The sequence below is a fragment of the Vanellus vanellus genome (genome assembly GCF_965231255.1).
Source record: "Vanellus vanellus genome assembly, chromosome: 15".
Classification (NCBI taxonomy): Eukaryota; Metazoa; Chordata; class Aves; order Charadriiformes; family Charadriidae; genus Vanellus; species Vanellus vanellus.
Window position 1 is genome coordinate 7929892 of NC_138920.1, and position 27989 is coordinate 7957880.

Genomic DNA, 27989 nt, shown 5'->3' on the forward strand with positions numbered 1-27989 from the left:
CCCACAGAGTGAGGGAGCTGGGCAAAACTGTGGGCGATCCCAAAGATGTGCCGTTCAGCTTAGTGTCACGGCTCTGTGCGTGGAGCTCCTGAGCTGCCCCATGGCCTCCTCTGGGCCCAGGAGAGTTTGTTGTAGAGCTGCAGTAGCCTTGGGGCTGCGGTGGCTCGCAGCGATGGCTCAGCTCCTCAGCGCTCACAGCATCCTCGCTGGAGCCTCTGCAACCCAGGTGGGGGTCTTCCTGCCATGGCCACCTCTTTGCCTGTGGGAATTGCAGTACTCAAGCCCCACACAGCAGCCAGATAGCATCCAGCAGCTTCTCTGGAGGAAAGGAAGTCTCTGTGAGGACATGAGTGTATCTGGGAGCTGTCCTGTCACCTCTGACCCCCCCAGGCTGTTCCCTTACATTGTCCCCGGTTGCTGGGGGAGAGCTGAGCACGTGGGAGCTGCCTGCGCCCGTTTGACAACACATCGGCATGAGTCCGGCTATGTCCCTACTAGCAGAGGGAGCAGACCCCACATCCACTCCACTTCCAGACTACTTTTTTGGAAATCACCTTTAGGAAAGCATCCACCCGCTTGCCAGGAGCTGCCTGCTGCTCCCCCAGTGGGGGCCAGCTGGCGGGTTGTCTGGCTGGGAAGTGGCCATGCTTGCCTCTGCCTGCTCAGCGAGCGGCTGAAAGGGAGAATTTTATCTCTGTATGGTGAAAACCATCCTCCGAGAGCAGAAGGACAAAGCCAAGGGTCGGAGCACATCCTGCCAGGGTGAAGAGCTGGATGCTCACTTTGCAAGCTTCTTGCTGGGGCTGGCGCCGGGCAGGCTGTGCCCCCCATGTGCAGCGCATCCAGCCAGCTCTGATCCCCCAGGCATGGAGAGCACAAAAACATCCCCCCTGGCCCCTGCCAGATTATAGTGGAATTAATCATGCTGATTATATGCTACCAAAAAAGGAGGTGCTTTCTCTGTTCAGAGCTGCCTCAGACCTCCTGCTTGCGAGCAGCAGCTTAAAATTGCTGTTTTCTGCCTCATCATGTCTTGTCTCTGGGTTTTTCAGGAGCTGTAATAGTTTTGGATAAAAGGACCAAGAATGACAGCAATCCCAGGCAGCTCAGCCTGCAGAGAAAGCAGGGAGATAACGTGTGAGGGTAGGCAGGGTGGTGAATCATGGCTCCGGCAGAGCGGGATGTCATCCCAGGGACGTCCCAGGACACCCGCTTCTCTATCACAGGGACCCGAACAGTGTTTTCAGCTCCCTGTCAAGTCACACTACTGACTGTATCAGTTGGGATTAATGCCCTACGTCTAGTTCTTTCCCTGCAGCTACTCAAAATGATTTGTGTGTGTATGGATGTACATGTCTATATAGATCTTCTACCTTCTAAGTGTCTCATAACAGCATTTCTATCACCTTTTCATTGCATGTGTTGGGTATTCAGACTAAAACTAGTCTTGTCTGCGTACTGCATCTCAGTTTAATGGGAAGGAATTAATCCTGATTTCATGACTGACAGCCCAAAAATTCCTCTGGAGTATTTTCACTGCAGGGATGAGAACTGCATCTTTCCTCATTTTTTGTCCTAAAACATGACCCAGATACCAACCCGAGTCTCAAAAGGGCTCATCAGACACCGCAAGACCACATTAAAGGTTGCAATTCATAGTGAATTGCTGTTTGAGGGCTGCTAACTGCTTATCTAACTGTCCACACAAAAGTATGTGGTTTTGCATGTGCAGCCAGCGTATGCTCCATTACGTGCAGCAAGGGAGATATGGGGAGTCTTGGCAAACATGATAGTGAGAGCATGGGGAAAGCAGCTCTCCATAAGCCCCGGGTGGAACAAAGCAGCTGAATATACACGGTGCTTCACCGTCCCTTATTTTTAAGGTGTGATTTTGCTGTTTGAAGTCAGCTCCTTCCCAGACCGTGAGCAGCTGGGCTGTAAAGCCAGTCCTGCTTTTAGGGTAAAGATCACAGGGCCCCGAGTGCGAGGCATGTGAGGAATACGACAGCCGGCCAGAGAAATAACTCCGAGAGCCCTATAGCCCTGAGGAGCAAGGAGGAGATGTGCTGGGAAGGAGTGGAGAGGGCTCAGGGAGTCCAGCTTTGCCTTTCCGAGCACCGGTGAGAGCAGCCCCCTGGGCTGCAGTGAGTAAAGGAGCCCCTTGGAAAGCTGCATTGTTTGCTGGTGTCCTGGTGTTTGGCCATCGTGTTATTATCCCCTTATGTTCCAAAGATGCCTGAGACGATGCTTTAGGCATTCCTCTGAGCTAGGTTTTCAGTGCTTCGTAGCACGGTGGCAAGGCTGTTTTGCAGCACCTGCTGCCCCGCTGCAACACATGAACGTGCTCGATGGTAAATACACCTGTCCTGTTCCTTTGTGTGGCGATGTGCAACCTTCACACCTCAGCCTTAAGCATCCGTGCCCCTTACTTGTTGAAAATCTGGTCTTTTTTCCTCGAGCGCGGGGTTTTGGGGTTGAGCGGGCAGGCTCTGAGTGCTGTGTGATGCCACTTGGACTGTATTTGATCTTGTTTCTGGACAGGGTCCACTGCTCGAGCTGGACTGATCTCGGCTTGGATGCTGCTCACTGATGTTCCCTCTTCTCTCCGCAGGACAGCTCACGCCAAAGCCAAGGCTGAAAGCTCTGAGCAGGCGGCTCAGGCAGCCAACAACGAATCGGGCATAGCCAGGATGATGGCCAGGGAGCTCTCCCCGGACTTTTACCAGCCAGGTAAGACCAGACGCATCTTCCAAGAGGGATTTTCCGGTTTCCTTGGGGAGTCTGTTCAAATGCTTCATCTGCTTTATAACTCCACAAGTTGCCCTCCTGTCTATCCTAAATCCTCTTTTGCGCAAGTTCAGCCAGCCCCCTACCCTGGAAGATTTGCTGTCCTCTTTACACCGCTGTTTTACCGCTTGGAATATGTTGCCGTAGCCTAGAGGAAAAAAAACACAGTCCCTCAACTTCCCCTCGTGTTTCTCCACATGCTGAGGCCCTCCCAGCGCCAGGCAGGGCAGGCGGCGAGCTCGGGTCTGTTTGCAGCACTCCTGTAGATATATTCCTCATGGCTTTTTCTTGGAACAGCTTTGCACATTGACTCACAGCACATACCCTGCGGGGCCCCACACCGCACCAGGGTACAACCAGACTCAGCTAATTAGGGGCTGTAATAGCCCATAAGAAAGTTGCTAAGGCAAAGTACTACTTCCCCGATTCCTTATTTATTTATTAGCATCACTGCTGATTATTTGGCTGGGAAAACACTTGGGAGGTTCCTTCTGTGAGACCGAGCACTGAGGATTAGTAGATAGGAAGTGTAATATTAGAAGCAGCACTGGAATGCCATTACCTTTCCCTAGACCCAGCTAGCTAGAGACATGTTCTTCCTGTGAAGTTCTCCTTTCCAGAGAGGGAAGGTAATAACAGAGCAGAAAATGAGGATCCAAGTGCTTACATTTTTATCCTGTTTTTCTTATTATCTGGCTTTGTTACCTGGAACAAGTGCCCCGTGGCTGCTGAGGCAGGATCAGAAGGGACCATCACAGCAGCAAAACTGGGGGTAGGAGTCAAACAGTGACTCCTGCTCAGCAAAACCTGCTGCCTGCTCCTGCTCTGACTGCGGCACCTCCAGTCTCTGGTACTACACCCCGGCACAGGGCATGCAGCGGGAAAGGGGCATGGCTCACAGCCGATGCTTGGCCAGGGAGGGTCATGCTGACAGATTTGCCTAAATTCCCTGTACTCCCACCTTGCCTTGCACGTACTAGCTGGGGAGATGCTGCGCTGGAGGGCTGCCCATTCCTCCCCACCACCCAGCGAGGCCTGTCGGAGCTGGCTTTGAGCGGGGAAACACCAGAGTGCCCAGGCACGGGCATAAGCCAGCGCGTGGCACTTCACTTAACAATAGCTAAACGTCGCTTGATCCTGACATAAGCCCCCCAGCTGCCACTCACAGCTTCACATTCACCCTTTGCACACTGGGGTATTTATAGCTCAGAGGCAAAGGAAACTGGAATTCCTGATGGGAGGTTTTTGACATAGAATCATAGAATAGTGACATCTAGCTGGATTATTTTTTCCACCTATGGCAACTGAATGAAGCAATTGAAACAGTCTCTGCAAAATGTCTGAAGCAGCCCAGCCTCCACTCCTGGCTCCTCCGGTGCTGGATCCTCTCACCAGTTTTATGTAGGGCTTCACTTGGGTCCTGGCCTCTCTCAATGGCCTTGCAAGCTGCTGACGCATGGTTTTATTCTATGATTCTTTTAAATCTCTAAATTGCTTAAGTGCACAACAAGGAGAAATGGCTCTTCTTGCATGGCTGTGCCGTCCAGAAACAAACGAACAAAAGTCCACCCTTGGATTTTGCTGGGTCTTGGAGCTGCTGGTGACACAGCCAGGAGAGCCTGGCAGTGTTTGGCAGCTGCATTTCCCCCTGCTGTCCCTGGGTTTGGCACAGGGCGATCCTGCTCAGCCAGCCTCACCTCTCTAACAAGTGTTTAGCCCTGGGTTTCATTTAGGTTATCAACCTTAATAGCTTAGAGGAGAGAGATATAAGTGAAAGCCCTCTGTGAAATGTCGTGCTGGGAGGTGAAGGTGGGGTGGGGAGCTGAGGAGGATCAGAGCTGTGCAGTGCCCTCCAGGCAGTTGGAGTTTTTTTGCTGTGAATTATTCAGGAGGAGAAGAAAGCAGCAGAAGAGAGCAAGGAGCCTGGAGCTGCAGGCAGCCTATTTTGAGGAGTCTGAACAACTGTTGAAATGGCTTCCAAATAATCCACTTGCAGCCAGAAATAAATGGCCCTGGATGGGTCGCTTGCTGATTGACAGGAGCGTGCAGGCAGGGCAGAGCAGCTAAAACCAGTCCTCTCTTTCTCCCCACTGCCCCCTCCGAGTGGAGGCATTGCCTATGTGGGCAGGAGGTAGCAGCGTGCAAATCACAGTGCTGATTTATTAGAGGGAAAGGAGCACCAATCCCCATTTTCCGACCAGGCTCAAGTCTGCATCAGTCCTTGGGGTGGAGGAGGCTAGGGCGGGAACTGGGATGCAGCTGGGGATGGTGCAGCTCCAGGGTCTGTGCCGTTCAGGAATGCAGACCCTGTAGGTCTGCACCCCTCAGCATGTCTTGGAGTCAGAAGAATGAGGCCACAGACACTTTCAAAAGCAGGTGCTTTGCTTTCAAACAAGCTGGTTTGCGACCTCGTGCTGCCCATAAGGAACATGCTCTTCTTGTTCTCACTTGCTATGAGCATCACGGTGATGTCCAGGGACCCCTGTCCCAGCATGCAGAGCACTGTGCAGGATTGTTATTCCAAAAGATATTCCCAGTTTTTCAGTGGTGGATTCTGCTCAGCCAGCTGCGCAGTGTGATGAGTGTCTCCGGTGTCAGTCTCTGGCTGACTTCCCCAGACCCCAGCTGGGCTGCAGTTTGCTTTGCAGGCACAGCCTAGGGTTAACAAGAAGTAAAGATTTAATGATAGGTGAATAACTGAAGTGAGGGCAATGTTGCTAGGAGCTGTCAAGTCAGCGTGGGAGGTGAGGCCAGAATGAAAGCTGAAGCCCCGAGTCACCTTGTGTGATGGTGCCAGGTGATTTTGCTGGTGTTGCAGGGGTCAGTGCAGAGAGGAGGGCTGAGAAACCACCAGCCCTGCTCTGCGCATGAGAAACATGTTTTTACCATCGTGAGGGATGACAGGTAGATCACTATGACTTGGGAAGTTGCCACGCTATTAGACACCAAAGAAGCCACATGGAAGAGTTTCCCAGCCATTAAAAAACCCCAAAACTTGGTTGGGAGCTGGATCCTCTTTAGCCCCAGGATAACCCACCTGTGTGACTGCAAAAAGCTGGGCTGCAGATTTTCATTGCTTCTTTATCCTCATCTGGAGCTCCCCACCTGTTCCTTTGGCTCTTCCCAGCCAGAGAGCACGCGGTGGGGATCAGAGCCTCTGGTTGCTCCTGGAGGAAACACCTCCTAGAAGCAGGCTCTGGTTTGGGAGCACCTCCTCTCCCAGCCTCCCGCCTGGACCCTCTCGCAGTTGTCCCCGAGCCCCTCGGGGTTGTGGGCACAGCTGTCAAAGGTACGATGGTGGCACGGAGCTGGAGCAGCCTCCTAGAGGGGCTGCCGTCCCTCCGGCCCCCAGGGCAGCTCCTCACACCCACCCCTCTCTCCGCAGGCCCCGAGTACCAGAAGCGCAAGCTGCTGCAGGAGATCATAGAGAACGCGGAGCACGCCGTCAACATGGAGGAGGAGGCGCCGCGGCCCGAGGGCGCCCCGCCGCCCCCCACGCCCCCCGAGAGCCCCCAGCTCCACGAGCAGGACGAGGCCCGCCGCCGACCCCCCAGCCCGGCCCCCAGCCCTGCCGCCACCCCTCCAGAGGCCAAGCGGGCCAAGGCGGGCCCCCACCAGGACAGCACCCTCCGTCCGGGCAGCCGGGCTGAGGCGGGTGGCCGGGCGGGTGGCGGGAGCCCTTTGCCCCCCGAGGGCGAGGGCCGGCCGGCCTCACGGGGCCGGGGGCGTCCTGCCGAGCAAATGGAGATTGGGCCGCTGCAGAGGATGGCGCATGAGCCCGACGTCGAGCTCTTCAAGGGCTACCACAGCTACGCCGTCCGGACCTCCTCGGTCTCCCCTGTTGAGGACTATGAGGAGGAGCCGCTCCCCGAGCCCGAGCCGCCCTCCCTGGGGCCCCGGGGGGACCACCAGCGCCGGGGGGGCACCTCCGTCCCGCCGCAGGAGCAGGAGGAGAAGCCGGCGGCCAGGGTGGAGGCCAAGCCGGAGCCGCCCCAGCCCAAGGAGCCGAAGCAGCGCCCCAGCCCCGAGCGCAGGGCTGCCAGCCGGGCCGAGCCCGCTGCCAACAGGAAGACTGAGGCCAGGGCGCCCGGGAGGACGGAGCCCAAGGCGGGGGCCAAGCGGGGCCCGGCCATGGCAGCAGCGGCGGCGGTGGCAGCACAGGAGGCAGAGGAGTGTGAAGAGGTGATGTGGGGCAGCCTGGGAGGTACCCCCTTTGCTTTCAGGGAGTTTTTTTGGTTTATTTTTCGCCAGGAGGTCAGAAGGGCCCGGAGGGATGCAGAGCCCATGGCCCCAGGGCTGTAGCGGGCCCCGAGCGGCTCCCAGAGGCTCTTTTGGGATCCCAAAGCCTGCTGAAGGAGAGTCTTGATTTCCTCTCTCCTGCTGCTGTCCCAGCCCGCTCTGCCCCAGCTGCCTGGACTGGCATTCATAACCCTTATTTTAACTTCCTCTCTGCATCAGGGCAGATATGCCTTCAGACACATCCCTATTTCAAAATTTGAGGAAAACAGGCATTTTGTGATGTTTCTTTTACATTTTTCTCCCCTTCCTTTCCCACCCCTTCAGCAGCCAACATGGATCTGGAAAGTTGGGGGGGAAATGTAGGACAGGGTGATGTTTCTTTTTTACCTGGGACTTTTATTCTTTTGCAGTAATCATTGAATCATCAGCTGATTTTCCAGGTTTAAAATACACAAATTCAAATTTGCTATTAACAAAACCAGCTGTAAAACTAGATGTTTTATTAGCCTGGTGCTTCTTGTCTTGCAGCCCTTTGAACATGAACAGTTCCAACAAGACTTTAGAAAAGCACAGCTTGGAAGTATTTTGGTCCGAAATTAGAGCAATCTTATACAGATGCACTTGTTCATCTTAAAAATGGCAACTTTACAAATGTGGGTGATGTGGCTGGAGCAAGGAGTTGGGAAGAGCAGCTTGACGTGGGTTTGGCAGTTTGCGTGCCTGTGGTCAGGGTCTCCTTTAATCTGCTTTAGCCTCAAAAGAAGCCTGCTTTATCCTCCTTAGCAGGAGTTTGCAGGGAAGAAATAGGAATAGGGATTGATAGATATTCAACTAGTTTGAAATTCAGGCTGATTGTTAAGTGCCAGACTTATGTGTGTCCGGAGGGGATGATTCTGGTATCTTTGAACAGCAGAATCAAGCTGTATCGTCACCTGGAATTGCAGTGTATAATACTCTGTTTTGGGTTTTTCCTTCAGGGACCTAACACAATTGTGATCTGCATGGTCATCTTATTGAACATTGGTCTGGCCATCCTATTTGTACATTTTTTGACATGATGTGCCCCTCGGACAAGGTAAGACAAGCAATGAGATTTTATCCTCAATTTGTAGACTTTACTGGGGACGGTTTAGGGTTGACTGGCTTTATTGCCAATGCAAATAATTCACTGATGGATGCCCTGGTGATGGAAATACATGGGAATTTATTCAATAGATGCAATTGCCTTGCATTGAGCGTTGAGATTCTCAGTTACCCCTTGTCTGTTCCAAGACTGTTTGTGGAGTAACTTCAGTGGATAGTCTCGAGTCTTTTCGTAAAATCATTTTCTCAAAGTTAAAAAATTGAACTGTGTTGATTGGATACAATCATGCAGTATAGTTTTGCCTTCCCAGTTGGATGGACACAATTCACGGAGTGAGATTTCCAGTGCAAGAATGCATGATGTTAAATTTGAAATTTGTTTTCTACAAGAAACACTTTTGATTTGCTGTTCCATGGGTGCTGCTGCCAGGTGCCTCATGCATTGCAATATTTTTTGGCACTCAGCCCAGCAAGAGGCAGGAACACAAAGAAAATGTGAAACTGGAATTTGCAGCTCTAATTGCACCAGTGACAGTTCGGCAACTGTTGTTACGTAGTTGTTTTCCTAAAGGTAAATATAAGCTGAGATATCTATTTGACTAAGGTTAAACTGGAGTTCACTTAGTCTTCCACTTGAATTGGGATGAGAGTTTGCAATTGGATTTGGTGGCAATAAAACTTTGTGAGGTTTCTTGTGCCTGTGGGATTCCTGCACACAGGAATGCATCATGGGTTTGCATAAGATTTTTTCCACCTTGGGCTCAAATATTGCAAAAAAACCCATTGAGGCTGAACCTGGCCCTTGAGCCCCACATGAACATAATATGAGAAGCACCTCCCAAGCCCCTGTGAGGGTATCAAGCTGCCTTCCCCGGGGCCTCCTGGGGGATAAAACTGCTCCACTGGGCACTGCTTTCTGTTGTGTTATTAGTCCCCGCTCAGCATGCACAGGTGAAAGTCTTGCAGACAACTCTGATTACATGTCGGTTATATGTTTTGCTCCCCCCTTGACTCTCCCATTCATCTGTGTCTGGGACAGGCGTTGCTGCTGATGGAGACCACAGACCCTGGTGGGGATTAAATCTCAGCCACCTGAAAACACCTAAGAGGAGGACTTGAGATCCCAAGGTTGCACCGCAAACATCAACCTTAAATGAAAGTGCCTGAAGATCAGCTCAGTCTCCCTGCTCCCAAACTGTGGCTGGCCTCTGCAATCTACCAAGGAAAAGCCAGGGTTTCTGCCTCCTTCTCTTCTTTGTATAAAATAGTTGCCTTAAATTGTTCTCACCAAAGCCATCAACTGTCCTGTCATGCCAGGGATGAGGGATTTATCTGTATCTGTAGGAAAATGAGTGAGAAGGTCTCATCCGTGCACACTGATGTGTTTTGTAACTCCCTTGGTTGACTCAGTGTCAGAGATTTCCCAAAGAATATCATCCATGGCGTGGAGATGAAACAATACACAGCAACCAAAATGACTCATGAGAGCTGTGCCACGGCTAGGGGTGGACAGCATCACCCTCCATGCTCGGAAGTCATCCAGAGGGACGAACAGAAAGTCTTTCCTTTCCCCGTTGCCTGGAGTTGTTTTCCGTGTATGGACGACTGAGAGGGGGAGCAAGTTGAAATTGGGCTTGTTGAAGCGTAACCAGAGTCCTGCCCATGCCTGCCGGCACGCCACGGATGGGGGCCGCAGGGTGGGGTGCAGGGGGCTGCCTGATCTGAGGCTGTTTGTGCATGTGGGGGGTGCTGCGGGGGGAGATGGTGCCCATTTGGGGACCACAAGCTGTCTGAGCGCTCTCCTGCCACCAGCAATGCTCTGCACAGAAGTGTCTTGCAGTGGGAGACTTTCCACTGTAACGGGAAAGGAAATAGGTGTGCTGAATTTGTCCCCTTACCCTTTTTTTCTATGAAAATGGTGCGAGTTACAACAAAAAGGAGGTATTTACTGAAAAATACCTCTGTACGCCTGCGTGTTCCTCCCCTTGGTGCCCTGGGCTGCAGGGGGGGCTCCTGTGCTCTTCCATTGCAACAGAGTGAACAAACTTTCCAGCCGCAGGATGCAGGGTGGCTGTCGTGGGAGAGGTTATGTTATTCCCAAAAGGAAAAAGGTGCAGAGACCTGAGTGACTCCAGTGTATTTAGGTGTTATGCTCAGAAATATACGGCAGCCAGACTTTCAGCAGTGGTAGAGTAGAGAGGGGCAATTCTAGCTGTTGTTCTTGTGTGCGAGGCTTAGAGGCCTGGGCGATTTGCACCGATTCTTCCCAAAGCTGCGACAGAGAGTCACCTTTGGAAGGAGATGTTTCCATCATGATCTGCTCTGATCCTTAGCAGTGTGAGCTTAGAAAGTCGGCACAGATGAAGTTACAGTTTAGTGTGAGGCTGAGTGCTTGGACATGTTTCTTCCTTCTTTTAAGAGCAATATGTATTTTCTATCCCTTTTTAAGATAATTGGTAATGTTATTTATAGTCGGTTGTGCACCTCTGTGTATCCTGAAGTCCCACAGCACAGGACTGGATGGGAAAACCTGAGGGACTGGAAAGAATGGGGAAATGATGGTTAAGGAAAAAAACAGATGTCCAGTCTGCTCCAAAGGTCAGTCTGAAAGGATTTCAGAGACAGGCTAGCAGGCAGGCAGGGGTTTACACTGACTGGAGACACAGGGCAAAACCTGCCTAATTTATCTGCTCTAATTATGGCATAAGAGAGTGAGAATAATTCAGTACTTTTCTTTGTGAACCAAGTTTATTTTTTAACCTTATTCAGCTCAGGAACGTTGCCACAGTAGCATATATGTGGTGTTAACTGTGGGATAAGTGAATGTGATCCCTTCCTAAAAGCCATGTGGCTGTACCAGTCCTGAGAAAGCTGTGCAGCATCATCTACGCTTCCACAGAGCATAGTTTAGTAGCAATTTGCTTCTTTTCTTTTTTTTTTTCTTTTCTTAAGTATAAATGTGTTGCAAACCCCAGGCTCTGCTGCCTTTGACGTTTTATCTCTGTTTGCTGACACTCACTTGCCAGCTCTGCAGTTTCAGTATGCCAACTGCTTTTATTAACCACCGAGACAATTTCCATTGAGAGACCTGAGGGGCTTTTATTTATCACTAAGCACAAAAAAGGATCTTTTTCAACAGTGCTAAGGTAATTCCTCCCCGCCCCAATTTTTTATGCATGTGATGTGCACTCAGTAATGTGCTTTCCTCCTAGTAACCTTCTGAGAAAAGTAGGTAGATTTGCTTTTATGTGACGTATAAATATATCCATATTGTGCTGAGATATGGATATGTATACAAATATATATATAGCCCCTTAGGGATTTCGTTTTCTTAGATGCAAAAATAACAGATTTACCTCAAACTGCATGCTTTCAAAACTGACTAGGATATTGTGTTATACTTTTCAGGTCTTACAAAGATGCAGATACATTTCACTCTTCACACAAAAATACCTTCATCACAGATTTTGCAAGCTGTTTACTACAATCTGTGTACTACTGTCCGGAGATTTCTGTCAGTTGTTCTGCTGGATTACGTGCAATAATAAACAGTTATCTGCTCACTGTATCAATGTGGGTCTTTGCAGGGGAATCTCCAGGTTTCTTTCCAGGTTGACACATTCACTCCAGTCTTAAAAGAGGTTTCATCAGCACGTGGTGCTGAATTTCATAGGTGGCGTCGGGATGGTTTTTAGCTTTTCCCCAATATCTGTTTCAAAATCTTGCATTTTTTGTTGATGGGGGTACTTTGCGAAGATAATCGTTTTCACTTACTGCTTTTAAAAGGTTGGTGCCAGATGTCTGAGGACATCTCCAGCTCTCTGAGCAAGCTCTGTGTGCTACCATCACACTGGCCTCCTCCAGAGGTTGCTTGGGGCCAGAAGGAAAGGCAGCTCGCTGGCCCGAAGCCTGCCCAGGCGATGCAGATGGCTGCTGACAGGTCCCTTCTCTGCCTCTGGACCCCAGGGCCGCTGCCAAGTTTCTTCCAAGCTGTGCGCTGCTGCCTGCTCCTCCGGCACCATGGTCCTCCTGGGTTTGGAGAGGACTGATTCTCCTTCGCCTGTGGCCCGTCCTCTCGCTCAGCCCCTTGAAATGGCCAAAGTGAGAGGAAAGCCAGGCACGGGAGACAGGGAAATGGCAGTCAGGGGAAGAGCGATTTACAGGGGAGGATGGGAGAGCAGAGCCCAGCGCCAGCCAGGGGCAGCGGGGCCCGGGGGCCTGAGGAATCCAGAGTAGCTGAAACCTTCAATCCCTTTTCTATTTCTGGAGTGTCTCACATGAGCAAAGCCGGGCTGTGCAGAGGGGCTGGCGGGACGCAGGCTCAGCCTCCGCAGGCGGCCGGGACTCCCCTGGCTTCTGCAGGACACAAGGGGTCTCCTGGGGGAAGATTTCATGTTCGGGTAGAGATTTAAGGAGCTGAGTTCGGCGAAATGATGGCTTTACTCTACTCTGGGGTTGTTTTGCTTCTGGTATGGGAGGAACCAGCAGCGTCTCATTCATCCAGTCTCTGGGAGGAGGCTGGGGGCAGCGGTGTAACCAGAGCCCTTCGCACCTCATAAATCTTAGGCTGATGAATGGAGCAGATCTTTGGCCCATGTGTGGCAGAGACAGCAGGGAGGGAGGTGGGTCTGCTGCTAAAGTAATGACATATTCCTTCAAAAATATTAATAAAGGCAAAATGAAAAGCCTGCCCCTTCCCCAGGGAAGGGGGAACAGTGCTGGGTCTCTGCCTCGAGAGCTGCTGGTTTCAGGGCTGACGCTGCTCCCAGCCGAGCGTCCCCGGGTGCAGGCAGGGAGGTGTCCGATATGTGAGAAGCGGGATAAAAGCACTGGCCTGATCCTGTGACCGAAGGGCAGCAGCCTTAGCCTCCACCAGTGGGAGGGAAGGTGCAATCTGAGCCCCAGTGTCCTTTGAGTGTGACCTGCCCAGGCGTCCTGGGGATGACTGCGCTGCCCTCCACCGTCCTTGCAGGACATCGAGGCTCGAGGGAGCAACCCCCTCTCTTGGCCTTCATCTTTGCACAAGAGGAAGGGACAGAGTTGGTGCTGGGAAGCGCAGAGGGGTTACTGTGGTCCTTTCTGGCCCAGGAGCTGGGAACAGGGCTGGCTCCGTGCCACCACCTTCACTCCAGGACCCTTCCTGGAGGAAGCCAAAGTGAGTCCTGGGAGCATTAATGCAACAGGGAATAGTCACCCTTAGTGACTCCAGCAAAACATTTTCTCACGCCTGTCCACAGCTCAGCCCCCAGCGCCGGCTTCGAAAGCTCTGCCTCCTTTCCCCTCCTGCCCAGCCAAGCCATGGGCGCACCATGCCCAGCTCGGGACTGGTAGCAAGGGGCCCTGTGGTGGCCACCCGCTCCTGTCCTCTTCTGCCAGCAAGGCTGGCACTGCATAACTGGAAAAAAGTTGCTCTTGTTTTATTTCCTCTGAGCAGCCACCTGCACTGCGCCCACGAGGACAGACAGGATCAGCCACCACAGGAGGACAACAGGCCCTCGCTGACCATCTCAGAATCATATTAGCACTGGGACCACCCCAGGACCTTCTCCTTGAGAGGGGAAAGCTTATAAAGGCTTCCCAGCTCGTGGCTTCAGGTATCTGCTTTCGGAGGAGCAGTGAGCGGCTGCCAGTGCGCTCGCAGCATCCCCTGTCTCTATAGAAACAGCACACTTAGAGCACAATTCACAAAGTGGTTATTAAAGAAAATTCAGCAATTATAAAACACAGATTGTCCTTAATACATCTGCCTTTCAGCCACAGCACAGGGGACCTCTGGCGTTGCAGTCACGTTCCCTCCCTCAGGCAATAGCTGGGAAAGTGCCCCTGATTGGGGGCACAGGCGATGCCATCAGTGCCTTCCCGTCGGGGTCTGCATTTAAAACCCAGCGGGGCCGAAATGGCCAGAGCTGGCTAACTGCTAAACTGGGATACTTTGGTAAATTACAGTCTGTCCTGTGGGACTGGCAAGCTTCGACCTGCTGCGCATCACAGCGCGCTCCCCAAAGGGGTGCCTTGGTTTCAAGAGCACTGAGAGACCTCTGAGCGGGCAGAGAGGAGGCAGGTCTGGGGGCAGCGCCGGCCAAAGAGCCCTCCGGAGGCCTTGGGAAACACACATTGCAAAATAAATAAATAACTACTGAGTGATTACATTAATATTGCTGTAGGACTATCTCCCAGGCTTTATTAGTAGCTCCTTAATTGGGGCCTGCTTGAACTAATTAGTTCAAAGAAGCAGCTGGGGGTCAGACCGGATTGAAAAGGGGCTGTATCAAATTCATTCCCTAATGGGTGGTCCACCCTCTCTTGTGTCTCTGAAAAATTTAAGCAGTCGCTCAGCATCCTGTTCAGTGACCTGAGTAATACTAATTTAAAGGTACGACTATTTTAATTTCAATAATGTGATCTTTGCAGGATTGTACCACAGAGCAGAAGCCAAGCTCTAATAGCCTGCCCTGGTTGCAGGGAGGTGCTGGGCACCCTTGTGGTCTTTTTGTCCATTTTTTAGGGAAATGCTGGTGTTCCATGAGTCAGTTTCTAACGTGGCACTGGGGCAGACTGGCCCCCAGGGCACTGGCCAGGATCGCAGGGGACAGGCTTTCCCAAAGAGCCATCAGCATGGCCACGCTCTCCTCTGGCACAGGCTGACATGGGCGCCCAATGTTGCCCCTGAAAGCACCTTTTCCACCACCCAAATCTAGAAACAAGATAAGAAGACAACCTGGCTGGGGCTTAAACTGAAGGTTTTGGTAACTTATTTAAACTTCTGTGTTTTGCAGGAGTAAATAACCCTTGCTGGGGACCCATCTGTGCACTGCATAGAGGCGATTGTTTTGTGGCCTCTGTCACCAATACTGCGTTGGGACCAGCCAGATTCAGGTAAACATGCTGGATGTGGTATCTTCTACACTGGAGGTCTCTGATGAATCCTGTGAGCTTCAGCAACCCATGGTTCTCCCAGCCCATAAACCTCACTCATCCCTCTCCCACCAGCCCTTCCCTAAGCCCCTACCTCCTCTGTTCCCCCTCTCTGCACTGCTCACAAATTCATTCCCCTCCCCGGGGCTCTGCAGCAGTGCCAGGTCTCCCCTCTCCTGCCAGGGGACTTGTTTGCTGTGTAATCGAAGAAAGCAGATGGCATTTTACCAGGTCAACAAGCACTGGAAGGGCTTTAATTAAGAAACTAACAGGTTAGATCAAATTGAGGAGCGTCTTCAATGCGGTAAATTATTTAGGAGTAATAGAACCTCTATTTGGTGGCATACTTGAAAACTTGCAGCCCGTGCTCATGCTGTTGAGAGTAAATAAATGCTGAGGGTAAAATGCAGCTGCAGACTGTATTGGCTGGGTGGGTTGTTGCAGCGTACAAGGTAATACAGGCTCAAGCTTGAAGGGGGGGTCTTTGATCTCGTATAAGAAATTAAAGTTTTTATTCAGACCCTGGATATTCAGAGGAAGTTACAGTGCTGAGTTATTTCTTTTCATTCCTTTCTGCTGGTGATTAATTTCCCAACAGTACGCAGCTGCCTGTCTTCTCAACCAGCATCTCCTTAGCAAGCTGAGTGCTGACCTTCCGCCTCCACTTCCACGTAAAACTCTCTCAAATCCTCCTAATGTGTCAGAATATGTGTAGGGAGAAGGAGCAGGAACTCATTCCTCACCTACAGAGTTTAATGCTCTGGTGCGTTTGCTGGTGATCTCGTGGTGCCGGGCGAATTTATCTGCCAATTACTTCTCAAAAAATAACAAAAGGTCACACAGTGCGTGGCAAATAAGGGCAGAAAGGGGAGAAGAGAACTGGGTTTTAATTGAATCCCAAGTATGCTGAACAAAAATTTCAGAACTATCAATTAGCTGTTGGCCTGGGGCTGAAATTTAATTAAGAGAATAGTGCTTTTAGGATGTCTCTGTCTCTGTCTGGGGGGGGGGAAGCATAAAGTGGAATAGTGAAGACTGGAAATGTGACGGGGAGGTGGAAAAGATCCTGCTAGAGGTGTTTAAGAGTTGAGCTGCCACTTGGGTTTGCAGAGATCCAGGCTGTCACACTGCACATCCCGTGCCTGAGAAATGCCTTAGGTCAGGATGCAGGTGGGTTCCCGAGCTCCGACAGTAAATCCTCTTCCCGCGTGGCCTCCAGGCAAAGCTGGCTCTCCTGCTGCTCTCTTCACCCACAGCCACAGAGTGAAGGGCTGGGGGACACAGGACAGCCTGTCCCCAAGGAGATGCTGCTTGTGCTTGATGCCCTGGGGAGGCACCATCCCCCACTGCCCCGGAGCACCGAGGGCAGCTGGGCTGTGCTTTGCTGCTGTCGTCTAGTTATCCTACCAACACAAACAGCGCAGGGATGCAGAGTCCCAGTCCTCCTTCCACCGTGTCTGCAGGGGGTTACCAATTCACTGCACTGCTAAGGAAGGTTAATTTGTTCCTTTCTTCCTTCCTTGCCACCCCCCGCCCCCTTATAGCTGTACAGGTTAGCTGGCTGGAGAGCAGGGAGGGAAAGGGGAGAGGAGAGGTGGGATGCTGCTCGCTGCATGTCCCTGGCTGTCGGGGCTGGCTATGGCGCGTGTGCACCCAAAGGTGCCTGTGTGCTCAGGGCTCTCCACCCTGGCGAGCTGCCAGCCACAAAATTCCTGTGCTGGCTAGACAGGGCGTGGAGTGGTTTAAGGGGAAGAAGCTGTTATGTTTTGAGGATGTAGCTCTGCTGCACTGGAAGAAGAACTCAATAGCACAAGCAGCCAGCTTAGCTCTGGGCTATGCAATAAGTTGTTCCTGTTAGCCTCAACCCAGCCCACGTAAGAGCTGATATATCCAAAGGTAAGAGCTGGCATATCCAAACCTCAGCCCTGGATTTTGCCACGTCCAGGGGACCAGCAGCCGCCCCAGGGCTCCTCTTCCTCCTCCTGTGCCTTGCCTGTGTGTTACTTCAAGGCACCCTGGTCCTTACTGCTCTGGTTTGTCTACAGATGCTTTTATCAATGGCTTGTTCTGAGCTGCTAAGGAAAAATCTGTTCTAAGGGGCAAAAAAATCTGTACGAGAGAAAAGATTGTTACAAGCAAATTGTTTCATTTCCTAGTTTCTTTTGCTAAGTGAAATAGTTTTCTCACATCATAGCAAAACCACTTCTGTTTTCTTCAAGAAGCAAATCCCAAATCTCTGTGCACAACTACTGTAACAACAATAAAGAGGAACTTTGTTCCTAATACACAAAAGAGCACAAAAATGACATGAATCCTTAAATTCCAAACACACACCATTTCAAGTAATTGCCCAAAACGTTCTCTTCCGTCATCATACAGTTCTTTTGGGGGCAAAGTTGATAATTTAATAACTCACAATACAATAATCATACCTGGAAAGCCACCCTACACCAAAATGAAATAGGTCCTGGAGACTTGCCGACACTTCGGTGGGAGGTGAGGTCTTGTTCTGACTCACCCAGGGAAGTGATTTCCCATAGATGCAGAATGGTTACTTAACATCTTGTGCTCTTAAAAATACCACACAGATATTTTCAAAAGCGAATTCAAAACCCTAAGATCTTTTAACGCTATAGTTTGGTGAAAAACAGTGTTGACTATTGAGGCTGAATTGGCTGTTCAACGAATTTTTTACAGTCACTTGAGGGTTACTGGTGGTTGACACTTGTTTTATTTGGCAAGAGCCTTAGCGTTTGGCTCGTGTAGTCTTTTTCCTTTTACTCCTAGTCCAGATAGTCTCTCGCAAGTCTGGGGCAAGTGTCCTTGGGCTGGTTTCTTGGACGATGCAGGTTATGAATATCCACTTTGCTCACAAGATGATAGCAGCAATGAGTATTGTTAATGTCTTACAGTCAGTGTGTCACTTATCACAAAACACTTGATGGACTTTCACAAATTATTTTCAGGAAATAAGAGAATTGCTTCACCTGCCACTGAAATGCGACTGTAGCTGGGACAGAGAGCAATGCTGCTCAGTGGTGCGCAGCTACACCACACCGGGGCTTACAGGACAAGGCTACAATATCCAGCTGAAGCAACTAGAGGAATTTGGACAGAAAAGGTAAAATTATCCAAAAGAAACCTAGACCACAATGTTGGAAGTATTACCTTAGGGAATACTCATTATTAGTTTGTTCATTTTTCTGTAACAAATCCGACTGGTCTGGACCTAGGGTATACGTGCTACCAGCACAGCAATGTTTCCAGAAGCGTGGGGTGAGGTTCACAACACCCAGCTTCGCTGACATGGGAGTCTCCACCTGAGTCCCTTTACAGTCAATGGACAGAAATAGTCACATCTCGGGAGGCATTCATCTCCTTCTGAGGTATGTGTCTTCCTCAGAGGACTATGCTGAGATGAGAAGAGCCACTTTCTGGAAGTGTCTAATTGTCCCCGTTGACTCTAAAAGGACTCTAGAGGAGCAGCTCGCATACAGCGTCTGGGGTATAGGCATGTAGCTTCGGGTAGGTGAACCTCAGCCTATAAGAAAACTGGGCCAGCAGAAACAAGGTTGTCTGTTTTCCTTGAATGCCCTTCTCTTCCTGGATTTCCTTTCAACGTTCTGGCTCAACTCAACAAACAGTTGCACTTGCACATAACACAGAGTAGCGTTGCACTGCTATATTTAACGACAAATTCTTTAAAGATGCTAAACGTTGACCTGTGCCTAACACTTCACCAAACAAGAATAAATTAGCGTTAAGGAAAAGCAAATTAATTTGCCTCTAAGAATCTGTTTTGTTAAATGCCCTGGAGAGGTATTAAATTAAGCTTGCTGCAATGCCAAAGCAATTTCTGTTGGCGCTTTCCCAACGCAGTGCATACAGCCGCATAGCTCCCACTGCCTGCGTTGTTTCGGGGTCCCAGGATTTATTTGCCAGGCTTGTTCTTCTTTGCAGGTGCAGAGAGACTGTTCAGATCTTCTTGTTCAGTGGTGTTGTGATCAGAGCTGTCATGAGAACAGTCCTTCATAACACTGTAGTACACCGGGGCAGTGTACGGCACGGGGTTCTCAGCACTCTTCTCTTCGCACTTGCATAACTTCCTAAAGGCAGCCCTGAATTTCTGTGACATGAGGTTGTAGATGATGGGGTTGATGGCACTGTTCAGGTAGATGCACATGCGGCAGAAGAGAAGGAACCAGATATTCAGGTACGGAGGGTCCATGAAGGAGTTCACCACCACCAGTGTGCGGTAGGGCATCCACAGAAGGGCGAAGAGGACCACCACGACAGCCAGCATTTTGGTCACCTTGTCGATGGGTATAGGCAAAAAGAGAAACAGTCAGATGATGCTAGATCTCCAGCAGAGCTTTCCCACCTGAGGGAATGCTGCAGACAGCTAATTCAGCCTATATATTGCATGGGTATCTCTTTAAGTGGTTAAAATAGCCGCCCAAACCATGAGGCTATTCCTCTCTGAATCCATTTTGTTCATGAAACAATCTTGCATGAATAAACCCTGAAATGACAGCTTTTCAGTTACCATTGAAGAGCCTTTAAAGCTCTTCAGGGCAAGCAGCCACCAGCCCGGAAACGGGAATTTCTGTACCACAAAGCAAATTTGAAAATGGCACATAACAATAAATCAACAGGGAAACTAACTAACTCATGCAAAAGTGGGGTCCTAACTTTTGGGGGTGCCATGGGGTCTACCTCAACTCCCTGCCTGAGACCTTCTGGTTTCCTACGCCAGCTACACTGTTCCCAGGGACCGGCTCCCGGTACAGAGCAGCACTGAGAGCAGAGGAGATTGCCTGAAGTCTTACACAAATTCCTACTTGTGCTGATATGGGAGTTACTTAGCTAATTGGTATGGGTTATTTTAATTTGCAGCACACTAGGGAAGTACTACATTAACATATTAAGAACAAGAAGATATTGAGAATTCAGAAGTGAGCAGTAATTGCCCTCAGCTCAACTCAAGCTTGTTTAAGAAAATGGGGGTTTGTACTGAAACTCCAGCGATTCTAATATTTTCAACAGCTATTTCTGGTAGGTGACAATCATCCTCCAGCAAACACTTACAGAATACACACGTCCCCAGGGAGGAAAGTATGAGTAAACACTGGTGCCACACGCATATTAAGGCAGTAGCGTTTCAAACGTCAGAAAGGGTGTTGTGCAATGACTCCAGTTCTTGATATGGAAATAAGCATTTCGATCACATTCACAGTCTCTCTGCTTTTCTTGGAGTGGGTTTTAGTTTTTTTTTTTTTACTTTGTCATAAGCAACTATGCCCTCCTGTAATGCTTTGAGTAGAAATTGGGGGTGGTTGGTAGTGGCAACAAAACTTTCCCTACAAGAAAGGGGCTATTGTCAAGCTGAGGCCAAAATAGAAGTGTTTTGCTGTGTGTGGTTTAACGGGAATGTGAGGACACTTCCCAGAATAACATCTTTCAGTGATACGGTGAGTGTTGAGGCTGTTGCTAAGACTTTAGCATGTTTGCTGCCACAGTTTGTTGTCCTTTGGGAAAGATTTGAGTGATTGTACAAGATGTGTCGGTAAAAGGTAGCTTCGGAGAAGCATTCAAAACCCGCCTGGACACTGTCCTGTGCAACTGCTGTAGGTGACCCTGCTCTGGCAGGGGGTTGGACCAGATGATATCCAGACATCCCTTCCAACCCTGACCATCCTGTGATTCAGAGCTTTTCAATGCCTTTCACCAGGGCTGGCTGGATGCAGAAGAGCAAGAGCCATCTCACAAGCTTTTGGTTTCAAACCCCTCTATCTAGCGTGCAACTGCTCCGGTGACAATCGGGTTTATAGAAATACTCCTGAACAGATAGGCTGGGAGTGGACAGCAGCTGCTTGGCACACTGTTGACCACGGTCAAAATCTCTACATACCCGCATGGTCGTAGCTGCTGCCTCCGCCGAGGCTGGCAGGGTAATCCAGGCTCGGCTGCCCCCCGCCGAGGGAAGGAGCGTCCTGACAGCGGTGGCGAGACCGTATTGCTGTGGTCGGCACTGCAAGACCTGGGAGCAGAGACCTCCTGGTGCCAGATCGGCCCAGCAAGGCACAGATTTTGCTTCCACATTGAATGCCACTCGAGCAGTGGATGGGCACGGGACCTGCATTTTGTACTTCTCTATATATCTTTATAGCAAATAGACATGGCAGCGAGGGAGCATTCAGCCACATTGCTGCCTTCCGCAGACCCGCTTCTCGGCTTTGCAGAGAGAATTGCTTTTGCCATATTTTTTGATGCATCCGAGGTTTATTTCCTGAGAACCTGAATCAAGTTGATCTGAACAAATCTGTGCTAATAGCCAAACCCTACAGCAAAATGCAACCGACTCCTCAGCTGAAGTGATCCTAAGTACAATTTCAGTCAGAAATTAATTCCCCTCTGCTAAGCGGTTTATTCCTCCTGGGAGATGAGGGCAGGCTCTGCGCTCTTCCATCCCATGCAGAGACTGAACACATCCTGGCCCTGCCGAGAAGGCTCCGTGTTAAAGGGCTCTTAGGCAGTGGGATTGCTGCAAAATCTGCCCTGGGGAAGTGAAATTACCTCTGCAGGTCCCCACTGGGACACAGGCGCTCCTCTCTCAGCGGTTGTCTCAGTTCCCGAGATGCAAAGTTGCCCACCACCGAGCTGGGGACAATAAATCCGTGAGCTTTTATGCGCTTAGCCCTGCTCTCTGGTGGGTGTCCCTTCTGGATGGCAGGTTTCTGTATGGCTGAAATGTCTCCTTCAAATCTAACAGAATAATACTGCTCACACGCTCTCCCCTGAGACTGAAACACTTTGGCTTTTTGACTGTTATAATTCTCTGCCTTGTTTCACTGTTCAGGAGCCCACAGTGGTTGTGAACAGTGATCTGAACTCTGCACCCGAGTGACAACACCAGGGGGAGCATATCCTAATAAGGCTGAAAATTAAGTTCATTCCGGTCCTTTCTGAGACCAGAAAAATGTTGTCAGGAAAAGAACCAGTGATTCGTCTGCCTTTCAGCCATAACTGCCCCTGCTTTATGGCTGGCTGTTATGGAAGTGCCAGCGGTACCAGCGAGTGCTCCCCCAGCTCCCGCCCCGGCGAGTTCCCAACACCTCCCTCCCGACCGCAGAAGTCCACATAGTGCCATCACCCACAGAGCGCTCGCTGCTACACGTCCTACAGCCCGGCAAAAAAAGCAGTCTTTCTCCTGGGGGGGGAAACCGGCTGGAAACAGCACCATGAGGATTTATCACCTTTGTCTCACTAAATGCATTCAGTGCTCCCCGAGGAGGCTGCATCCAGACCACAAGCTGGGATGGGCAGCCCTGCCCTCAGCTTGCTGTGAGATTGAAATTTGCCTTTTAAAGCCAACCGTCCGTACAGACCGTGTTCTCCTGGGCGTGACTTTAGCAAAGTTGTGTAGACGTAAGATGTCTCCTCTAGATAAAACCCGACAGTCTACCCCAAACTCACTCTCATATCTCCATCACAGGGAAAGAAATCTCCAGCGTTGTCTGCGTGCCTGGCTGAAACCTGTCTCTGTGCCTTTCCTCACTCTGCCTTGCTAAGGTGAGTAACTATAGCACTCTTGAGGTGCTCTGAACTTACTTCTGGTGCTCATGTGAAAAATGAACTTAATCAGCACTGAGGAAAGTTTGGGACATTTATCCCTAACTGGACTAGTCCTGAATTAGGGCTCCAAATAAACAGCTGCACCAAAAAAAAAACCCCAGTTTTGCTGTAGCCTCAAAACATCCCTCAGGGAAGCACCAGCTCAAAACCAACAATTTTTCTGACAAGTGTTTTGCAACAACTCTGTTGTACATAGTGTGTGTACACAACAGTTGAAAAAAAGCAAGACAGGTGTTTGTAGACAGGAGGGGATGTTTTACTAGAACTGTTAATATTTAGCTGAAAACCACTTTGGGGCACATAAGCCAGTGTTGTTGCTGGATGTCCAAGGATATCTGCTGTACCCTGACTACGTCCTGGGTCCCTATGCCAAAGCCGAGGGGCAGCTCATCTTCCACCTCCACGGGCCAAGCCCGGGGTAACTCCCAAAGCAAACCCACTGCGAGCATCCTTCTCGCTCCATACACGGTGGTCGGCATCTTGCATCCCCGCACAGCCCTTCCAACCCACTCCCTCTCACAGCACTGTGTCCAGCCTCTGCCCCTGTCCTGGAGGCCACAGACACTTCTCCCCAGCCAGTATCACCCCTCCTGGTCCAGGCACCACCACCCTGAGCTGCAGCATCCTTTCTTAGGAATCCCACTCCCTCTAGTGGTCCCTCTCCGGCAGGTGAAATATATACTTGGAGGAGGCTGGTGTTTGTATCTGTGGCCATTTCTTCTATAGGTGGTAAATACACCAAAGCTCATACCTTGCGTTGTCCTGCTCAGGACTTACGTGTTTTAGAGGCACCAGTGAGTGAAAGGCAGCTCTGAAAAGCAAGCAGGGCAGCGCTGGGGCTGCGCAGGAGCACATCCACAGTGAAACACCCCCAACGATCCAGGCTCTTCAGAGTCAAGGCAGAAAAACAGGCACCTGTGGGGTAGCCCCTTTGGGGGCATGGGGGCTGGAAGAGCCGGTTCCTCTATAAAGGGAGGGCAGAGGAGGAGCAGCGATGCGGGTGCACGTACCCCGATCAGAGGGACCTCCTGAGCTACGCACACCCAACGCCCGTCCTCCCACCCTGCTCTGCTCTGCTGGCCAGCAGATCCTCTGGGAGCCAAACCACCCTCTCATACCACTGGTCTGTGATGGGAATCTGACAGATTGTGCACCATCACCCCAACAAACTCAAAGGTGTTTGCAAGGTTGGGGGTCCCGCTTCGCCACGTCAATGGGACGCAACCTGCTGTCAGCAGGGTCCTGCCTGTGAAGCTCCCGCTGCACAGGTGAAGCCTGTCAGACAGCAACACTATTGCTGTTTTGGACCAAGCTTGCAAGCGTGATTTCTTATGGTTTCTTTAGTGGTTTATTCTACACAACAATTGCATTTTAAAGAAGCTGCACCCTCACTTCAGTCCTCCCCACTGGTAGCACATGCATCACTTCCACAGCCTCCTCATCACGCTGTCAGATTGGAGACCACCAGCATTTGTTATTAGAGCAGTTTCCAATGCTGCCTCCTCACTTCTGACTCCCAGGACAAGACCCTTCACCAAGGGCCCCCATGGAAATTCCTGGTGACATTTTCAAGGGCTGTCAGCACTTCTCAGGAGAGCGTGGGAGGTCGATGGCATTACCTGCCAGGCTGCCCTTTCCTTTCCACCCTGGCCACGGGTGATTAATGAGCAAGAAAACCTGCTTATGAGCTCCTCAGCCAGCAACAGCTATTGCCAAGCAGTGGCCGGTGGTCCGAGTTGAGAGCCATCTGCGTTTCTTCTTTCCACAAGTTTCCTCTGGTTTTGAGGGCAGTGATGCCATGGCTATCAGAAAATCAGAGAGGAAACCTTTCTTCTGGTGAAAATGATGCAGAATACCAGTGTCCAGACTGCTCCCTTTTAGGGCTCGTACCTGCCCATTGCACAGTGGCTTTTTGCTGTTGATTTCCTTGGAGGTGAACCTCACCTGGAAAAGACCACTTGGCTCCCTCCTGTGCCTTTCTCCCACCTTTGCTAAAGCCAAGTTGGTGGGGTGTCCCATGGACCTAGGTGCTGGGAGGGGGCACAGCCCCCCAGACTCTTCCCTGCCCCTTCACATGGGCACATGCACCTCTGTCTCCATCTCCCACATGTCCCACTGCGGGCCATGGGAATGTTCTCCTCTGCGCTTGCATTTAAGCCCGTTCTCCTATCCAGCATCTCCATCTGCCAGCTCTGCTGGCATGAATGGAATTCAGCTACCTTCTTTCTCACATTAAAATCCCTTTGTTAATGAACTGCCCATTCCCCAGCGCTCAGCCTGGGCTTCCCCTCTGCTCTCCCCCCCCTCCCCCCTCCCCTGGGGTCCTGCACGCTGCAGCATCTCCCCGAAAATATCATCCCTGTGGTCCTGACTGTCCCTGCTCAGGGAGACAAATCGAAGGCAGAATCCAGTGCCGACCTCTTTGGGTCTCTGGAGGCCTCTTTCCTCTCCGAGTTGTTGGTTTTTCCCTCATAACTATATGCAGAATCATGACTCATTGCAGCTTCTGCTCCTCAATCAATTACACCGCCAGTAAAAACCTCCGGCTGGATTTTAGTGCTAAGGTAGATGCTCTGACAGGACCTGGGCTTGTTATGCTCGAAGCACTCCTGTACACACTGCCCGAAACTCTCATCCTAATAGCTGTGTGGTTTTACTTGGCTTTGGTGCACAGATAACTTATTTCTGCACCAAATATCCAGCAGAACCCCTCAGCAATGAATCAAATGGTTCAAGTTGAACACCTGGATCCTGGTTTTTATGGACAGCCATATACATTTCCCTGTGGTTATATATAAAATGAAGCAATCTTGCCCAATATCCAACTTGTAAAAGATATTTATGGAAAAACATGGATTGCAGCCACCTCTGGGGTGCAGCACTGCATCCATTTGACAGCCCCCGACCCGTGTGGCAGCCACCTAGCCCACATGCCACCTGGGGCACAGCTGGAGCTTCTTCCTCCATCACTCTCAAGGCAGCTTGCTTTGAAGAGCTGCTGGGGTGAAGTCAGAAGGAAGCATTCAACAAACAGTAGCTGGAAGCCCTGGGAAACTGCTTTACAGTTTAAAAACTCAGTTCCATCTTTATTCCTAATGATGCCGGTTCTGCGATATCAGGCCAGCCAGGGGAAGTCTTTGCATGCTGCAATATTTCAGGAGGTAATGACAATCTCGAGAAAGCTCACGGTGTAACAGAAAAACAGAAAGGAGAGCACAAGTTGTTTCCAGCAGCTGGAGCACCCGTCATCCAGCCCCATCGTGACTAACGGCCTCAGCCACTCATCCTAATGAGTCTGGAGCACGCTGTGTGCAGCACGGCCTCTCCACAGCCCAGCACCGCGGGGGAGCGGCACAGCCCCTGCAGCGGCCGCTCTGGAAGGACGGGTCCATCGACCCGCACCTTTACCTACTGCTTTTTACTATCTAGAGGCTGCCAAACACCCTGCCCGAGGCTCCCGCAGCAGCCAGCGACCCCGGGAGAACAGGCAAGTACTTTTGCAGAAGTCAGGACTTGCTTTAAACTTTTCCGTGCTGGAGAGAAAGGGAGAAAAAGCTGAGCTGGAAAGCTTTAGAAGTTCATGAAGAAATACACGTTCTCTGGGCTGTTTGCTTCCCCTCTGTGACTGGATCATCTCTCCTGGGGAATGGAGGTTCCTGTGCAGGTCAGGCAATGAGATGCTGAGTTGGAAAAACAAGGACCTTAAGACAGGCTGAAGCCTGTTTCAGGCTCTCTGGAAATCAGGTCCAGCTCACTCAAAATCACAACAGAACTGGTGATTTCAGGGACTTAAGTCAGATTCCCAGATTCAGCCCTTTCCTTTAAAATAGCCCATGTCTCTGCCTATGCAAAGTTTGAAACCAGAATGGGATGGTCTCCTGCAAACAGCCAGTGAGCAGGCAAGTGTGTCTCCTGTCCAGATGCTGACCTGTCCAAGGAGATGGGGCAAGAGACAATGATTGTCCATGTGGACAGAGAGAGAGGAGGACCAAGGGCAGGTGGTGGGAGGAGGATATAGGGAGCGAGCAGGCAGGTGAATGACCGAGTCACGCCAGTATGACACCGAGGTGCCTTCCCCATCTGCAAGGACCATGGAGCTGCAGCCAGGGCTGGGCTCACAAGGCGGGTGTTCACGCCAGCTCTCCCCTCCCTTTGCTTTTCTAGACCTGAGGTCACTTGCCCAGGACCCTGCCTGGAAGGCGAGTCCCACTGGCATAATGCGACCGAGCCAGCACTCCCCTCCTCGGGGAGGCAATCAGTAATTAATTACCCAGCAAACACCCCTGCACTCCTGCCTTTCCAAGTGATGCTGGAGCCCTGTTCTGCCCCGCTGAGCTCAGCCAAAGCAGGGGGAGCCCATCTGTGCCGCCAGACCCCAGCTGGGCTTGGAGGGACTTCTGTACAGCAAACCAACCCCCTCCATTCCCCTCACAAAGGGAAGTAAAATATGGGGGCACCCCATCCCTTGCCAGAATGTCCCCCAAAGCCCTGAGCCCCTACAGCGCTGCCTGCAGCCCAGCCCGGCGGGGAGCCCCTACCTGCTTTCGGGAGCTCAGAGCCCCCTTGTTGCTCCGGCAGGAGAGCTTGAGGGAGCCGCCCTGGTGTGTGGAGCCCAGGCAGGAGTGCTGCGGGGTGGCGGGCAGCGGGCTCATGAAGAGGATACGGGCAATGAGGCCATAGAGGACAGTTGCCAGCCCTAATGGGATGACGTAGAAGACAGCAAAATCCAAGAAGTAAATGGGCATGTAAAGGCTTCTGGAGACACGGTAGCCACAGCTGACCTGCGCCCCATCCGAGAAGGTGATCTGGGTCGTGTCCACCAGGAAGAACCACATGAGGCAATAGAGGGAGGTGAAGAGCCACAGCGAGGAGATGATGCGCTTGGCGCGGGACACGGTGCACAGGAGCTGCGCTTTGATGGCGTGGCAGATCGCAATGTAACGCTCCACTGTGAAGGCGGTGATGGACCAGGCGGAGATGTTGATGCCCAAGTACTGCAAGTAGGTGATGCAGAGGCAGCCGACGTAGCCATACACCCAAGAAGCCACCACTTCCGAGATGTTGGGCAGCCCGGCCGCCAGCAGCACGATGAGGTCGGCCACCGCCAGGCTCACCAGGTAGCAGTTGGTGGGGGTCACCATGTGCTTGGTACGCAGCACCACCAGCACCACCATCACGTTGCCCGCGATGCCCACCCCGCAGATGAGCAGCACCAGCAGGATGGTGACCACCTGCAGCTCCAGGGGCTGCCGGGGCATCCTGCCCAGGGTCTGGTTGCCGCTGCCGCCCAGCGCGGCTCCCGGGCTGGCCGAGCCGTTCTCCATCGCCCC

At 51.3% G+C, this 27989-nt stretch overlaps 2 protein-coding genes across 2 annotated transcripts in view; one reads left to right on the forward strand and one right to left on the reverse strand.

Annotated features, from left to right (window-relative positions):
• The window catches only part of JPH2 (junctophilin 2), a 33422-nt gene extending 21756 nt beyond the window's left edge, over positions 1-11666 (forward strand). Inside the window, exons 3-7 of the mRNA XM_082491098.1 lie at positions 2612-2730; positions 6173-6969; positions 8004-8101; positions 9149-9806; positions 11518-11666. Coding sequence (XP_082347224.1) covers positions 2612-2730; positions 6173-6969; positions 8004-8084 — 997 coding nt within the window. The 3' untranslated portion in view covers positions 8085-8101; positions 9149-9806; positions 11518-11666. The remainder of the gene's footprint in view (positions 1-2611; positions 2731-6172; positions 6970-8003; positions 8102-9148; positions 9807-11517) is intronic.
• A 7289-nt stretch (positions 11667-18955) lies between these two features.
• LOC309678368 (thyrotropin-releasing hormone receptor-like) lies at positions 18956-27983 on the reverse strand (the record flags this gene model as incomplete). The annotated part of the gene is made up of 2 exons (XM_082491378.1): positions 18956-19336; positions 27198-27983. The coding sequence occupies 2 exons, from the start codon at positions 27981-27983 to the stop codon at positions 18956-18958; spliced, it is 1167 nt and encodes a 388-aa protein (XP_082347504.1).
• Positions 27984-27989: the final 6 nt, after the last annotated feature.